General features: G+C 44.1%; 1 protein-coding gene and 1 long non-coding RNA gene across 2 annotated transcripts; one reads left to right on the forward strand and one right to left on the reverse strand.

Moving 5' to 3' along the window:
- Positions 1 to 10049: 10049 nt before the first annotated feature.
- Positions 10050 to 10900, reverse strand: LOC311332302. The gene is made up of 3 exons (XR_014632579.1): positions 10783 to 10900; positions 10573 to 10638; positions 10050 to 10146 (listed from the first exon to the last, which is right to left on the reverse strand). It is a non-coding gene; the product is annotated as an uncharacterized lncRNA (long non-coding RNA).
- Positions 10901 to 12438: 1538 nt separating this feature from the next.
- On the forward strand, positions 12439 to 15946 carry rpusd1 (RNA pseudouridine synthase domain containing 1). The gene is made up of 6 exons (XM_084463417.1): positions 12439 to 12577; positions 13169 to 13443; positions 13754 to 13877; positions 14200 to 14302; positions 14538 to 14639; positions 14959 to 15946. The coding sequence occupies exons 2-6, from the start codon at positions 13250 to 13252 to the stop codon at positions 15369 to 15371; spliced, it is 936 nt and encodes a 311-aa protein (XP_084319543.1). The 5' UTR covers positions 12439 to 12577; positions 13169 to 13249; the 3' UTR covers positions 15372 to 15946.
- Positions 15947 to 16079: the final 133 nt, after the last annotated feature.

Raw genomic sequence — 16079 nt, forward strand, 5'->3', positions numbered from 1 at the left:
CCACGACCACACACACACACACACACACACACAATACCTACACCTTCCCGCGGGGGAACACAACTGCACAAACACCACAAGAGAGAGAAAGAGAGTGAGAGAGAGAGAGAGAGAGAGAGAATGAGAGAGAGAGAGAGAGAGAGAGAGAGAGAGAGAGAGGAGGGAAGAATAAAGGAAAGATATAAAAACAGAACGAGAAACAAGGAGAGAATCATAAATGGTGAAAAAGTGGAGGAATGCTCAATGGAAAATTAAAAAGGTACATAGAAAGATAGCACTGATACACAAATAAACTCTAGAATGGTGGCTATTTTGACTCACTTGTTGATTATTTACACAAAAAGACTTGAGTGTAATTGCTTCAATAGAAAAATGGATAGCTAATGGCTTTACAGAGCACTAAATAAATAAGTAGATCCTATTTTTTAAATAAGGCAAACGCCAAAACAAAACACGTAATTACCAACTCTCCCAGATGTGGACAGAGTGAAACGACGGGGTCTCTCCTGCCGGGGAAAGTCTCCGGTTTGTAGCAGGATTTTCACTGCTGGATCCGGTGGTTCAACACTTCGATCTGGAAAGTTCTACAGAGCACGGGGAGTCCGGCACACCAGAGCTTTCGCTGCAGACACACGGCTTAAGCTCAATCCACAAGGAATACGACAACAAAATCCATTAGCATCCACCGAAAGACGTTTTCAGTTTAAAGAACGCAGAGATGACATAGGAATGTTCCTTCCTTCCCAGTAAAAAAAAAATCAGAAATCAGAAATCAGAAAAAAGAAAAGAAACATGAATTGTTTTTTCAACAAGTCAACAGACTTCATCAAGCCATCCCTCTTCTGTGTCTTTCTTCTGTGAATTTCTTGACCCGATCTCTGACATCGAAAACACAAAGACATCTGACCAAAACACTTTGGTGTGTGTGGTTATGTGTGTGTGTGTGTGTGTGTGTGTGTGTGTGTGTGTGTGTGTGTGTGTGTGTGTGTGTGTGTGTTAAAACAATGGAGTGCTCAAATGTTATGCAACAATTGCCAGTCAATCTCTGAGGCCAATCCCACCTCTACACTAACACCTGCTTTTAAAACACAGGCGTGCACAATACCTCTATGTCTCTCTCCCTCTCTCCCTCCACACTGCTCCCTCATTCACAGTAAGTAAGTGTAGGTATGTGTGTGTGTGTGTGTGTGTGTGTGTGTGTGTGTGTAAAGTTGGGACCCAGATTGGATTAAAAACCTATGATTTGTTATATAATGTTTGTTGAGTTTATCATCTTTCAGAGAAACATAATATTTATTTGAAAAGTCGAGATTATAATCACTGGCTACTTTGTCCAAGGACACATGGCTCTAGTTTCAATATGCCAAGGGGATTACTTTATATATAAAAAGAAATATATATATCGTTCAGAGAAAAGTAACTTGGTTTTCTCGTGATCTCGTTATTATAATATAATAAAAATATGTTAAACCATTATATAATATCATGTATATGATATCCAATAAAGTAAATTGTAATATATTATATAATAATTTGATTATATTATAGAATGCAGGGTATAGACATCTTATAAGTAGACGCAGCATCGACCGCTACTGCCTACTGGCGCTGACGAGACGCGGGGCCGCCATCTTGGAGTGGTGATCCGCTCCACTCAGTGTAATTCATTTGGCAGGAGCAATGAACTGTCAGCGCAATTAATTAATCTTACCTCACTGAATACCACTGATTTTCACGCGTTTTTTTGTCATATGTGTAGCTATGATAAAGGACACATGTTTTGGCGTGTTTTATTATTCATAGTTGGCTTAACAGTAATAGAATATTCTTATATGCTATAAGTGACCAGACGTCCGAGATCAAAACTGGGAATATAATCCCCGAGAAGGGGAAAAAAACGGTCAGCTATTTTTAAGTAGAAGAAACAATATTATTAGGTTATATATACATATACGTATATCCTACATAAACAATGTATGAATACATTAGATATCTTAGGGACTTATAGACTGTATCTCTGTTGCTGCAGCAGCAGAGTTTATTCTGTCTTGACACTTTGTATTGATATTTTGTATTACATTCTTCCCTTAAATTATGTTTAGAGTGATTGTTTTATATGTATTTTTTATGTATGTCGCTTTGGATAAAAGCGTCTGCCAAATACTTAAACATAAATAAACACCTGAAAGTTTTTATATCAGCTAAAACCACCAATCTGTTTCACTGGATTCAGAATAAAACCAAATTCTGTCTTACCCAACAATGTTAGTATTTCAATATTGTTACTTGAACGACTTATTCATGGTTCCAATTATACTGTTAAGAAAGTATTGTCTTATACTTTGCCTAAAATTAGACAAAATAGAACATTTCCTTACAAAGACGAATGGGGCCGGGGAACTAAGTTTTAACTTAATATTTGCCTTGTAGAATTCAGCAAGATTAAAAGTGCAAATATATCAATAAAAATTGGGAATTATACACAAGTTAACATTCAATTCAATTTTATTTATAGAGCGCCAAAACATTACACGTCTCACGGCGCTTTACAGAGTATTGAACATTCAGAGAGAGCCCATGAGTAACAGGGGTGAGGAAAAACTCCCTAGAATTGGAGATACATATAGGAAGAAACCTCGAGCAGATCCACGACCCGAGGGCCTGACCCATCTGCCTAGGGTCAGTTACAGGGCAGTGAGGTTTGTATACATGATAAATGAATAGGTTAGTTAGGTGTAGAGAATAGAACATGGTGTTTAGAGCCACCTGGGGTGTATGTTACAAAGAGGTGGGATGGTTACCTTACCAGTATGATAATGCATGAATCCCATTTAGTGTCAGAAAATTCAAATAGTCTAGTGTAGGGATGAATTGTCATAGGGATTAGGAATTGTCATAGGGCAGTAGTGGATCGCTAGGCAGCGCAGGCCAGGAATCCGGTCAAGGGGACAGCAACAGGCGATGGTAGGGCAGTCATAGGGATGGGACTTCAGGTGCGATGAGGGCCAAATACAAGGATGGCTAATGACTGGTAATGGTTTACCTCACAAGTGAGGTAAGGGGGAAGAGAGAGATATATAGAGTGGGTTAGTATTGCTATACGTTTCATGATGGTTAGTATTAAGTGTATCAATGGTACTATATAGTGTTACACTATAGAGAGAAAAGGCAAGAAATGTTATATATTGATAATATGATTTATCAAGTCTCAGTTCATAGCCGGGTGAACACAGTAGTTCAACAGTAATCCCAAAAAATTCCCCATTCCAGTTGTCATGTAAGTGTGGCAGGACCTTTTCCTGTTTATCACACATTTCATGAAGGTGGCCTACACAAAATTGGGTTAGCTAATATCATACGTGCTTTTACTGGCTTGATATTCGCTGCTATGGTTAAGGTTAGGGATAAGGGTGAGGATGAGGATAAGGGTGAGGATTAGGGTAAGGTTGGGGGTGAAGGTAAGGGAGGCGGGCGGTTAGGGTATAGGGGAGGGGAGAGGTTAGGGTTAGAGGAGGGGGAGGTATGAGTAAAGGTGTATGGGGGGAGGACAGAGGTCAGGGTATAGAGGGGGAGGTTAGGGTATAGGGGAGGGGAGAGGTTAAGGTTAGAGGAGGAGGGGGGAGGACAGGGGAGGGGAGGTAAGGGTGTATGGGGGGGGGGGGGGGGAGGACAGGTCAGGGTATAGAGGGGGAGGTTAGGGTATAGGGGAGGGGAGAGGTAACCTTACCTCATTAGGGTAACATGCATGTGTATAATAAAAATTACCATACAACAAGCCACACAACCAGGTCATTTTAAATGATTTTATATCATAAAACATCAGTATACATTTCAACATCTGTGCACACAGTGAAACAATTCTGGGATGTGAGTAAAAAAAATAAATAAATAAATAAAATAAAAAAAGGTTCATCGTGAGACCATCTGACCCTAACTCTGTCCCTAACACTGAACCATGAGGAACCCGCAAAGGAACCCTTGAGAAACAAGGAACCCTTGACAACCCGTGACTTAAGTCACGTCCTGCGAGGTAGAAGTTGCATCTGAAGTCTCCACCGTCCAGCTCCGACGAGGCGCCGTCAGTGGGTCACTGAAATGTTGAAGAGGAAAAACATAAATCGTTAGCCTTGTAGCATAAGCTATGTTGCTAGCCATAGGCCAACAGTGTCAATGAGGCTACCAATGTCGATTACACTATGAGGCTACCCATGTCGATTACGCTATGAGGCTACCATGTTGATTACACTATGGGGCTACCATGTTGATTACACTATGGGGCTACCAATGTCAATTATGCTACAATATCAATTATACTATGAGGCTAATGATATAGATAACTCTATGAGGCTAGAGATGTTGATTATGCTAGGCTAACAATACCCATTATGCTATGAAGCTAACGATATCCAGCTAGGCGGCTAACCAGATTCCGGGTCTCCCTCCAGATAGGTGGCTCCTCCTCCATAATTTTTTTAGTTTATATAATTTGTTTTGAAGAAAATACTTTTGTTTTGAGAATTCTACACTAGAAACACAGTGGTAGTAGTTTATTATTCTTTTGACACCTTGTTTAAATAATTCTGAATCAAATCAAATTTTAAACTTCAACATGAAACATGCACACACTTGGGAATTTGTAATTCAGGAATATAGTAAAACATTCTGTGAATTTAACAGCATAGCTTTGGTGGTGAAACGATGTAAAAAAAACCTGTTGGTATTAACCTTCCAAAGACTTGAGCAGTCCCATCGTAGTCCTCGTCTCGCTCCTGGTGGGTCGTCAGCTTCATCTGTTCACAATACAAACACACATTAAAAGGGTGATGTTACGTTACCAAGTGTGAGTGTGACCAGCTGTTACGTTTTAGTGTCCACCTTGATGTACGCTGGATAAACTATAGTAGTAGCAGCTGATGTGACCTTAATTACTTCAAATCACAGCTTTGGCTAAAATTCACAGAATGAAAAATCTGAAGGAAAAACTAATGAAGACCCTCTACGATCGTTTGAAATAATTAAAAAGAACCTCCAGGTGTCAAGTGTTTGGTTATGGTTACCCTCCAGTCCACAGCCTTCGGTCCAGCCTGGTTCCCCATTCCTGGCCCAGGGGGATCTGGATACCCTCTGGTCCAGCCTGGTGCCCCATTCCTGGTCCAGGGGGATCTGGATACCCTCTGGTCCAGCCTGGTGCCCCATTCCTGGTCCAGGGGGATCTGGATACCCTCTGGTCCAGCCTGGTACCCCATGCCTGGTCTAGGGGATCTAGTTACCCTACATTATAATTAAGTGCGAGAAAAGCACTAGACACATTATTATTATTATTATTATCATCCACCCTGGTGACCCATACCTGGTCCAGTGGGATCTGGTCACCTGCTGGTCCTCAGCCTCTGGTCCACCCTGGTCCAGGAGATCCTGTGAAGTCAGACAGCATCTTTATAGACCCGTGCACAGCATAACAGCATAGCTTTGGTGGTGAAACGATGTAAAAAAAACCTGTTGGTATTAACCTTCCAAAGACTTGAGCAGTCCCATCGTAGTCCTCGTCTCGCTCCTGGTGGGTCGTCAGCTTCATCTGTTCACAATACAAACACACATTAAAAGGGTGATGTTACGTTACCAAGTGTGAGTGTGACCAGCTGTTACGTTTTAGTGTCCACCTTGATGTACGCTGGATAAACTATAGTAGTAGCAGCTGATGTGACCTTAATTACTTCAAATCACAGCTTTGGCTAAAATTCACAGAATGAAAAATCTGAAGGAAAAACTAATGAAGACCCTCTACGATCGTTTGAAATAATTAAAAAGAACCTCCAGGTGTCAAGTGTTTGGTTATGGTTACCCTCCGGTCCACAGCCTTCGGTCCAGCCTGGTGCCCCATTCCTGGCCCAGGGGGATCTGGATACCCTCTGGTCCAGCCTGGTGCCCCATTCCTGGTCCAGGGGGATCTGGATACCCTCTGGTCCAGCCTGGTGCCCCATTCCTGGTCCAGGGGGATCTGGATACCCTCTGGTCCAGCCTGGTGCCCCATTCCTGGTCCAGGGGGATCTGGATACCCTCTGGTCCAGCCTGGTGCCCCATGCCTGGTCTAGGGGATCTAGTTACCCTACATTATAATTAAGTGCGAGAAAAGCACTAGACACATCATCATCATTATTATTATCCACCCTGGTGACCCATACCTGGTCCAGTGGGATCTGGTCACCTGCTGGTCCTCAGCCTCTGGTCCACCCTGGTCCAGGAGATCCTGTGAAGTCAGACAGCATCTTTATAGACCCGTGCACAGCATAACAGCATAGCTTTGGTGGTGAAACGATGTAAAAAAAAAAACCTGTTGGTATTAACCTTCCAAAGACTTGAGCAGTCCCATCGTAGTCCTCGTCTCGCTCCTGGTGGGTAGTCAGCTTCATCTGTTCACAATACAAACACACATTAAAAGGGTGATGTTACGTTACCAAGTGTGAGTGTGACCAGCTGTTACGTTTTAGTGTCCACCTTGATGTACGCTGGATAAACTATAGTAGTAGCAGCTGATGTGACCTTAATTACTTCAAATCACAGCTTTGGCTAAAATTCACAGAATGAAAAATCTGAAGGAAAAACTAATGAAGACCCTCTACGATCATTTGAAATAATTAAAAAGAACCTCCAGGTGTCAAGTGTTTGGTTATGGTTACCCTCCGGTCCACAGCCTTCGGTCCAGCCTGGTGCCCCATTCCTGGCCCAGGGGGATCTGGATACCCTCTGGTCCAGCCTGGTGCCCCATTCCTGGTCCAGGGGGATCTGGATACCCTCTGGTCCAGCCTGGTACCCCATTCCTGGTCCAGGGGGATCTGGATACCCTCTGGTCCAGCCTGGTACCCCATGCCTGGTCTAGGGGATCTAGTTACCCTACATTATAATTAAGTGCGAGAAAAGCACTAGACACATCCACATAATAATAATAATAATAATTATTATTATTATTATCCACCCTGGTGACCCATACCTGGTCCAGTGGGATCCGGTCACCTGCTGGTCCTCAGCCTCTGGTCCACCCTGGTCCAGGAGATCCTGTGAAGTCAGACAGCATCTTTATAGACCCCGTGCACATCGCGGTCTCGAATCTAACTACCAACCCCCCCACAGGAGCCCCTTACCTTGAGCTGGAACGACGATGGAGATCTTTGGGTGCTTTGGTCGTCTTGTTGCAAAATACAGCCAACAGACTTACCTTGAGCAGATCTAGTAGTTTGTTGCTGTTGGTTCATGTACAAATAATTGACTATACATTTAATATCCCCCCCATTTAGCAAATAATTCCCACCCATAAACAAGCCTGACAACAGTACAAAATAACAAACTGTTCTCATGCCTTTTGTCTACTTCCTTACTACTCTCTAAAACATCGCATGCACATCGCATGAGTGTTGCCTTACTGATCAGGGTGTGATCTGAGTGACCAGAGATGCATGCTGGGATACTGTGCCATCTGACGCCTACAGTTCTGTAGAGGTTCCCCCTCAGGAGAAACCAAGTTTTCAAAAGGCTGTCGTGACATCAGTTACATGACCTGGAACGTCCGTCAAGACCGTGACAGGGACTCCCCAAGGAGAAACGCCAAAGGGTAGGCTGTGAGGCTCCCCCTCTCGGCGACTAGAATACAACAGCTCTTACAGGAGAGAATCATGGCGCACATTTCAACGTTCCTCTTCATAGACCTTGAAGCCCCAGTGAGGCTTTCTTCACCTCTTCTGAAGAAGAGCACAACTGCAGCATGACAGGGACGCTAGTTGGGATGTTTCCAAGATGGTTTCCGATTCAGCCCGAGAAATACTTGGATCTCAGGGCAGGAGTACAGGAGATCCAGAGGGCTTGCCAGCAGTCCCATCATGTTGAGGTTAGGTAGGGAAGCCACGTTGCAGAATGTTTCATCTTCCATCTTCAGTTAGTTGGTTGGTTTCTAATCCGATTCTGTCCATTCGGAATGCCGTTAGTCCATCATCCATTGTACCAAGTAGCCATTGTCGCTTCCCATTGTTTGCATGATTCAGTCACACTACAGTCCAAGCTGCATGACACTCAAGTCATCCTGTCCAGTGTGTAGAAGGTTGAATTGAGATCCAGATGCTAGATCGCTCCAGGCTCTTGCTGTATTGAACACCCACTTTGTTATCCTCTTTGATTTAGGCCACAGACTTGAGTCATCAGAAACATCCGACCAAATGACACTCAAGGGTGTTTCAGGAAGAGTAGCATCCTCCTATAGCTGAAAATTAAAATGTTCAGGTAATACAAGCCAAGTAGAAAAAAAAAAATTTACCCTCACACATGTGGTGCCCAGTACCAGGTTAAAGATTGCCCCTCTCACACTTAGTGCCCCATGCCATGCAAAGATTGCCCCTCACACTTAGTACCCCATGACATGCAAAGATTGACCAGTACCAGGTTAAAGATCACACCTCTTTATTTTCAGTTATTAGATTGTGTATTTACACAAACAATGACAATACTCAAAGGAATACAAAGCCAAACGAGAGGAGAGACCAGTGGAGGGTTTGTAGGTCTTTGAGAGAGGAGAGACCAGTGGTGGGTTTGTAGGTCTTTGAGAGGAGAGACCAGTGGAGGTTTTGACAGAGACCAGCGGTGGCTTTGTAGGTCTTTGAGAGACGAGACCAGTGGAGGGTTTGACGGAGAGACCAGCGCTGGGTTTGTAGGTCTTTGAGAGACCAGTGGAGGGTTTGACGGAGAGACCAGTGCTGGGTTTTAAGGAGAGACCAGTGGAGGTTTTGTAGGTCTTTGAGAGACCAGTGGTGGGTTTTTAGGTCCTTGAGAGAGGAGAGACCAGCGGAGGTTTTGACAGAGACCAGCGCTGGGTTTGTAGGTCTTTGAGACGAGACCAGTGGCGGGATTGACGGAGAGACCAGTGCTGGGTTTGTAGGTCTTTGAGAGACGAAATACCAGTGCTGGGTTTGTAGGTCTTTGCGCCCTGCCCTTCACAAAGAAAAGAGAACTCTTCCCGGGGCTCCCGCCAGCTTCTCCGGGGTCGTTTGCGTTACCACACTGGACGCCTCGTGGCGCCTATCTCCGCCTCTCCAGATTTGGGAATCTGAACCCGACTCCCTTTCGATCGACCGGGGGAGACGGAGGCCATCGCCCCGCAGAGACGAGAGACCAGTGGAGGGTTTGTAGGTCTTTGAGAGGAGAAACCAGTGGTGGGTTTGTAGGTCTTTGAGAGGAGAAACCAGTGGTGGGTTTGTAGGTCTTTGAGAGAAGAGAAACCAGTGGTGGGTTTGTAGGTACTTGAGAGCGGAGAGACCAGTGGAGGGTTTGATGGAGACCAGTGGTGGGGGGGCTAGGGCTTCAAAGCGTACGGAGGGAAACGTTGGAACGTACTCAGTGGTTCTCAGGTGCAGGAACCAGGTTGGGTTCTAGTTGCTGAGAGGGACAGCCCTCACATCTCTCCCCCTGGTATGTCTCCTTGAGGAGTCCCTGTCTCCATCCTGAAGGACGTTCCAGTTCATGTAACTGACGTGACGACGGCCTCTTAAACACTAGGTTCCCCTGAGGGGGAACGTCTACACAACTGAAGGCCTCAAACAGCGCAGAACCCTCGCATGCATCTCTGGTCAGTCAGTCACACACCCTTATCAGTAGGACAACACACACGGGATGTGATGCAATGATGAGGAATGTAGTAGGAAAGTGGACGGATAAAGTATCTTCTAGGGACGAATGAGAGGCATGAGAACGGGGGGGGGGGGGGGGGGGGGGGAAGAGAGAGAGAGGCCAGAGAGAGAGAGAGGCCAGAGAGAGGGTGAGGCCAGAGAGGGGGCGGGGCCAGAGAGGGGGCGGGGCCAGAGAGGGGGCGGGGCCAGAGAGGGGGCGGGGCCAGAGAGGGGGCGGGGCCTATGTGGGGCGGGGCAGGGCCTACGTGGGGCGGGGCAGGGCCTACGTGGGGCGGGGCAGGGCCTACGTGGGGCGGGGCCTACATGGGGCGGGGCCTACATGGGGCGGGGCCTACGTGGGACGGGGCTGAGAACCGGTTCAAACTAAACGCTGTCAGCCCCACAGCATTAAAAGAAAATGTTGTGACTTACAGTTCGCAGTTTCTTCTTCTTCGTGGTTCGATCGTGATACTCACAGAATCTGTTTCTTCTTCTTGAGCTGTGAAGGAGAGCAACGAGATTAGTTTTACGGCTTGTGTGTGTGTGGCTCTCTGTGTGTGTGTGTGTGTGTGTGTGTGTGTGTGTGTGTGTGTGTGTGTGTGTGTGTGTGTTTTAATTAGTGATTAATCCAATAAATCCAAATAAGTTATTAAAATAAGTTATTTTTCCCATCTAACTACGACGGTAACCGAGTGCGGAGTCATTGTGTGACGTCATGGCCCCGCCCCCCTACGTCTTCCGCCGCCAACTCCGTCATGGAGTCATTGATAAATATCTGCAGCTGCGTCACTCGCGAAAAATATCAATTAACTCAATTAAAAACAGCTTACGACGACATACATCCAGAACTACCATTATTCAACTTATCAAGTAGGCCTAGAGTAAAAAACAATCAAGATAAATTATAAATAAGTGTCCTACTCACAGCAGGTCCGGATGTAGCGGGCCGTTTTACTTCAAAAAGTGTTCGTTAATTAACCCGACGGTCAACCTGGAAAACAAAAGGACCAGACGGATCATTAGTTACTTTTATAACTTCAACCGGACGTTTCTAACCATGTTTCGGTTAAACTACTAAAATAACGTCAATATTAACCGTGTAATGGAGACGGCTCAGCGTCTTTTTCAATCTAACCTGTGGTGGAGCCAACAGCTGACGGAGCGCGAGCAGCAGCAGCACAGTGAGGCTCAATGGAGACGCAGCGCGATCCGCACCGAGACCCGCGAAATAATCAGAGAATAATCAGCGGAACTACATGCAGGTGTGCGCCGCCATAGATGTGTGTGTGTGTGTGTGTGGGTGTGGGTGTGGGTGTGGGTGTGTGTTTGGGTTTGTGTGTTTAAAAGGTGAACGATATGTGGATGATGAGTGGGAATAAATGGTAGGCTATATATTATGTGGATGTGTGAGTGTGGTTTAAAACCATATGGAGTAGAGGAATACTGTTACTACCAGGAATTGTATGCTGATTGAAGTATGAAATTACACCGTATGATGGTGTATTCCGACAGTCATTCCGACAGTCCTGTGCACGTATGCAAATTAGCCATGTGCGCCAAACAGAAGAAGGGCCCTATCTTGCGACCGGCGCAATTGACTTTCTACACCGACGCATGTGTCGTTGCTAGTTTGCACCCGGCGCAAAGCTGATTTTCCCCCGCAGCAACCAGGCACCACTACACTTGCATGTTAAATATTATGATGTCAAAGATTATTCATACGTGTGAAACTGCATAGAAATAGCGTGTGGATTGTGGAAACATTTTTTTTCCATAGGGCTGCATGAATGAACATGAATGAAGTAGGCCTATAGTAGGCTATGCCATGCGTTAAAATAATAATAATAATAACAATAATACATTCGAGCAAAGTATATTCCAGGCTTCCAAAACAAAATCTAGTTTTAGGGTAAATGATTGGTTAAATTATTTGGGAAAGAACAGCTGATACAGCGGTAGGTTGTACTTTTAAATCAATGCATCTGAAAACACCGTACAGCAAACACATATGTTCTTGACCCAGACATCGTGTACAAGCCCATTACTTTTAGGATTGATGAGTATTTGATCGTGAGAAAACATAGTTTTACCGCGAGTGAGTATTTAATAGAATGAAGAACGCCTGAACTAAAACTTAAAAGAGTTTTGGTCTTTTTGACACACAAAAACTAACGTTTTTTATAAAATGTCATCAACTTATTCATCAACAAGTATTTGGACATATTAATACCAGAAAAAAAAAAATATATATATATATATATATATATATAGACTGGGAATCGAACCCCAGTCTCTCGCGTGACAGTCAATTACCTTAACCACAACATTGTCTGGACCATGACCAAAAATAAATAAGTAAATATTTATTTATTTATTTATTTATTTATTTATTTATTTTTGGTCATGGTCCAGACAATGTTGTGGTTAAGGTAATAAATAAATAAATATATTTATTTATTTTTGGTCATGGTCCAGTCAATGTTGTTGTTAAGGTAATTGACTGTCATATATATATATATATATATATATATATATATATATGACAGTCAATTACCTTAACAACAACATTGTTATATATATATATATATATATATATATATATATATATATATTATGGCGACGGCGTGCGTATCCTCTCCCCACGGCGGCGGCGTACGTATCTCCACACGTGCATTTCACACGATGTTATCCTTCTCCTGGTAATCCTGGCACTATCCACTCGCCATAGGCAGGGGGCTTGGTTTCTCTGGGTTTAGCGGAAGTGCAGTTCATTGCGACTTCCGGGTAAACATGCACGCACCACCGATCCAGCCAGTGCGCAACAGAAGAACCTGATGACCACAGTTGATACAACTTCATGGATTCTGTCTGTAAAGGGTTAATTCAATGATGCGATCATAGTTGAGCAGCAAATTTGCTTGCTTATTCAGGTAGCTATTTGTGTTGTTTTTGTGAATGATCTCTTACCTAAATGTCGTTGAGATTGAACATCCTCCTTTTTTAGTCCATGCTTTAGACTCTTTTTGAACATTAACACTGTTTTCTTACAATAATAACAATAGGTTTCATAACATGTTGTGCAATGAATCTTAAAAATATCTTAATCAAAAGCTATGGCAATTCTTGCTTCCTTATTACTGCTATTCTCAGTCGACCTGTAACTACATGTTGTTTAGGCGTTTTCGTATGGAAGATGCTCGACCATAATGTAGGCCTATACATATATTTCAATTATTGGGCCCTCCACTTTTAACTATCATAGTATAGTAAAATGTAATTCCAGAATCGGCAGACACAAGATCACAAGTTGAATCTGATTGAACTGAATTGTGTTACAGGTGTTTACATTATGTTTTTACCTTATTATTGCTTCTATATTTCTACTTCTGTAAATAGAGACATATTGTTTGTAGTAGTGTTCTTAATTTAATGGTTTGATCTCCTCATTGTTATTATCCTGTACTTTCCGCTGTGACACCTGGATCTCCCTTCTGGGATTAATAAAGCACATCTCATTTTAGGTGGAGATGTCCACTTAACAACCAGCCCTCCTCTCTCTCCCCGGGGAAGCCCTCTCGGGGATAAATATAACGGGGGTGAAGATGACAGCAGCCACAGAGGCTGCTAGCCTGGAGAACCTGCGTGTGCTGTACCAGAGCGATGACTTCATCGTGGTGGACAAGCACTGGGACCTCCGCATTGACAGCAAGATGTGGTACGAGAAGAACACGGTGCAGGCACAGCTACGACAACGCTTCCCCCTGCTGGCTGACCCTGATACATACTACGGATTCAGGTGGGGAGTAGAGAAATGTGAAAAAAACACATGTTTATATATATTTTCATCTCGGTGATTGTGCAACAGATAAGTACACTGTTTTGTATAAGTTAGTTTACTTGAATAGCAATAGACAAGTGCAATCAGTAGTTGTATAGATATATTTGGACTGGGTCTATGGGGACTGGGGACTGCTGGTGGAGTATTATAACGTAACATCTTGATGTCAGCCTTCACCACATTGTCAGATAGAGGCCTGATCCTTTCGGATCCTAACCCCCCTTGTGTGTGTGTGTGTGTGTGTGTGGGGGGGGGGGGGGGGTCTCAGGTTCTGCCACCAGTTGGACTTCTCCACCAGTGGGGCGCTGTGTGTGGCACTGAACAAGGCAGCAGCTGGACGGGCCTACCGCTGTTTCAAAGACCGCACCGTCACCAAGGCCTACATTGCACTGGTGGGGACACACACATTTAGTGCACACACACACACACACACACACACACACACACACACACACACACACACACTTTAAAAATATGAAAAAAATACACACTCTGTACAAGCACACATGTACAACAGCTACAAATTGATCGTTATCTTCATTTCCAGTAATATATACATCTCTTCTCAGGGATAATTGAGGAACTGTGTGTGTGTGTGTGTGTGTGTGTGTGTGTGTGTGTGTGTGTGTGTGTGTGTGTGTGTGTGTGTGTGTGTGTGTGTGTGTGTGTGTGTGTGTGTGTGTGTGTGTGTGTGTGTGTGTGTGTGTCTTCCAGCTGCGTGGCTGGGTGGAGGAGGAGGACAGGACCATCGAGTTCTCCATCGGTAAGACGTCCACAGAGGGCAAGACACACATGATGTGCATCGAAGGAACAGACGGTAAGCTGTGAACACCCTCACTCCCCGATGCGACGTGAACACGTGTGTTTGGTTGATGGGGAGAATGTTGGACTCATGTCAATCCCCTATGCCCGTCCTGCTTGTAGACATCCGTGATCAAGATGCCTTTACCACTACCAGCTCATTTATGAGTCGCATCTGTAGTCACCTAGTAGGTCACCCTGGATATAAGCCCCTGCTAAATGACTCACTAGTTGGAGCCTGTGCGTCCCAGGTTGTGAGAACCCCAAGGCGTGCCAGACGGAGCTTAGTGTATTGGAGTACGGGACCTACGACGGAGAACCGGCCACCAAAGTGCTTCTCCAGCCTCTCACAGGTACAAAGTGACACACTAAATCTGTTAATATATTACAAGCTTATTATTACTGAATAAAACAAATCAATGGCTTTGGGTCATTGGTGTGCAATAAAGACACAGAAAAATTTCAAGATTACAATATTGTAAATATTGTTTATAACATTAACATGTTTTTAATTAATCAGTGATCTGTTGCTTTCAACACTTCTACTAAAGAAAACATGAGATGTTTCTCAGAGAGCTCATACTTTGAGGGCTTCAACTCAAACACTTGACATGGCAGTTGGCGTGGTTCTATTTATGTGTTTTTACCTCTGCTCCCTCCTCGTCCGTTCAGGCCGGACCCATCAGCTGAGAGTCCATTGCAGCGCGGTGGGCCATCCCATTGTGGGGGACTTCACCTACAGCTTGGGAGTGGATGACGCCCCCTACCGTATGATGCTGCACGCACACCTCCTCCGCCTTCCTCTGGAGCCCCACACCCTGCAAGTGACCGCAGGAGACCCCTTCCTGCCCGACGTCGACCCCAAGTGGCTCCCGCAACGCACCCTCCGGACAGCAGAGGTCGCTGTGGGATCCCTGCTGGACAGCGTCGCCGCGATGGAGGAGCAGCTAGAGGAGGAAAAGGAGAAGAAGTGGAAGGAGGCAGAGGAGGAGAGGAGAAAGGGGAAGAAGACGAAGAAGAAGGCAGAGAGTGAGGAGCAGAAGAGGCTGTGTCAGGACTGGCTGAGTGAATGGGGCAGTGAATGAGTGTTACTGAGAAATGTATTATATTACCTTTGTTTTTTATTATTGATCTTATTGACTGAAACCTTGCATTGGGCATCTTACTAAGCAACTGTATGTATGTATGTATGCGATGATATGCTTTAACTTTGATGTTCAATATCTTCATACAAATGCTATTTATATATTTTCATTTGAGTCATTTGGGCATGGAAATTAGTATTTGAAATATCTCTATTTTGGCAAAAGTGATTTATATAACAGAATGTAAGTAATGGAAGTTATAAATGTTTTTGCTTAGCAGGGAATCGGTTGATGTTTAATGCAGGATAATTGCTATATTTGTGAGATTTACAATTATATAAGCTCCATCTAACCAACGCTAATGTATTTGGCTGGTATGAAATGCTTGCCATGAAGTAACGTCTTCAATCTATTCTAATAAAATTATAATTGGAATTGTGCTTTTGACACAAACATTCGATGTGCTATTGATAGCCAAAAAGCTCACAACTATTTACCTACCAGTCTGTATTCAGGGTAATCAATTGGTTCTGAATAAATGTCCTTGGATTTGATTAAACTATCTCTCAACCTGGTCTAAAAATAAAGAAAAGTAAATGGCAAATTAATATTTACAATATATTATTGCTGTTGATTTAGTATTGGTCTTGGTATTTGCCGAGGTATTGTCGATCGTGTCTTGCGTAAAGGTGAGTTACCTGGCACAAT

This window comes from Micromesistius poutassou, assembly GCF_964030765.1.
Source record: "Micromesistius poutassou genome assembly, chromosome: 1".
NCBI classification, from domain to species: Eukaryota; Metazoa; Chordata; class Actinopteri; order Gadiformes; family Gadidae; genus Micromesistius; species Micromesistius poutassou.

Excerpts from the sequence above, each read along its gene's own strand:
- rpusd1 (XM_084463417.1), top strand. The coding sequence starts at position 13,250 with ATGACAGCAGCCACAGAGGCTGCTAGCCTGGAGAACCTGCGTGTGCTG. Across the intron at positions 14,303-14,537 it reads GTGCATCGAAGGAACAGACG|GTTGTGAGAACCCCAAGGCG; the intron begins GTAAGCTGTGAA and ends TGTGCGTCCCAG. Across the intron at positions 14,640-14,958 it reads GCTTCTCCAGCCTCTCACAG|GCCGGACCCATCAGCTGAGA; the intron begins GTACAAAGTGAC and ends TCGTCCGTTCAG.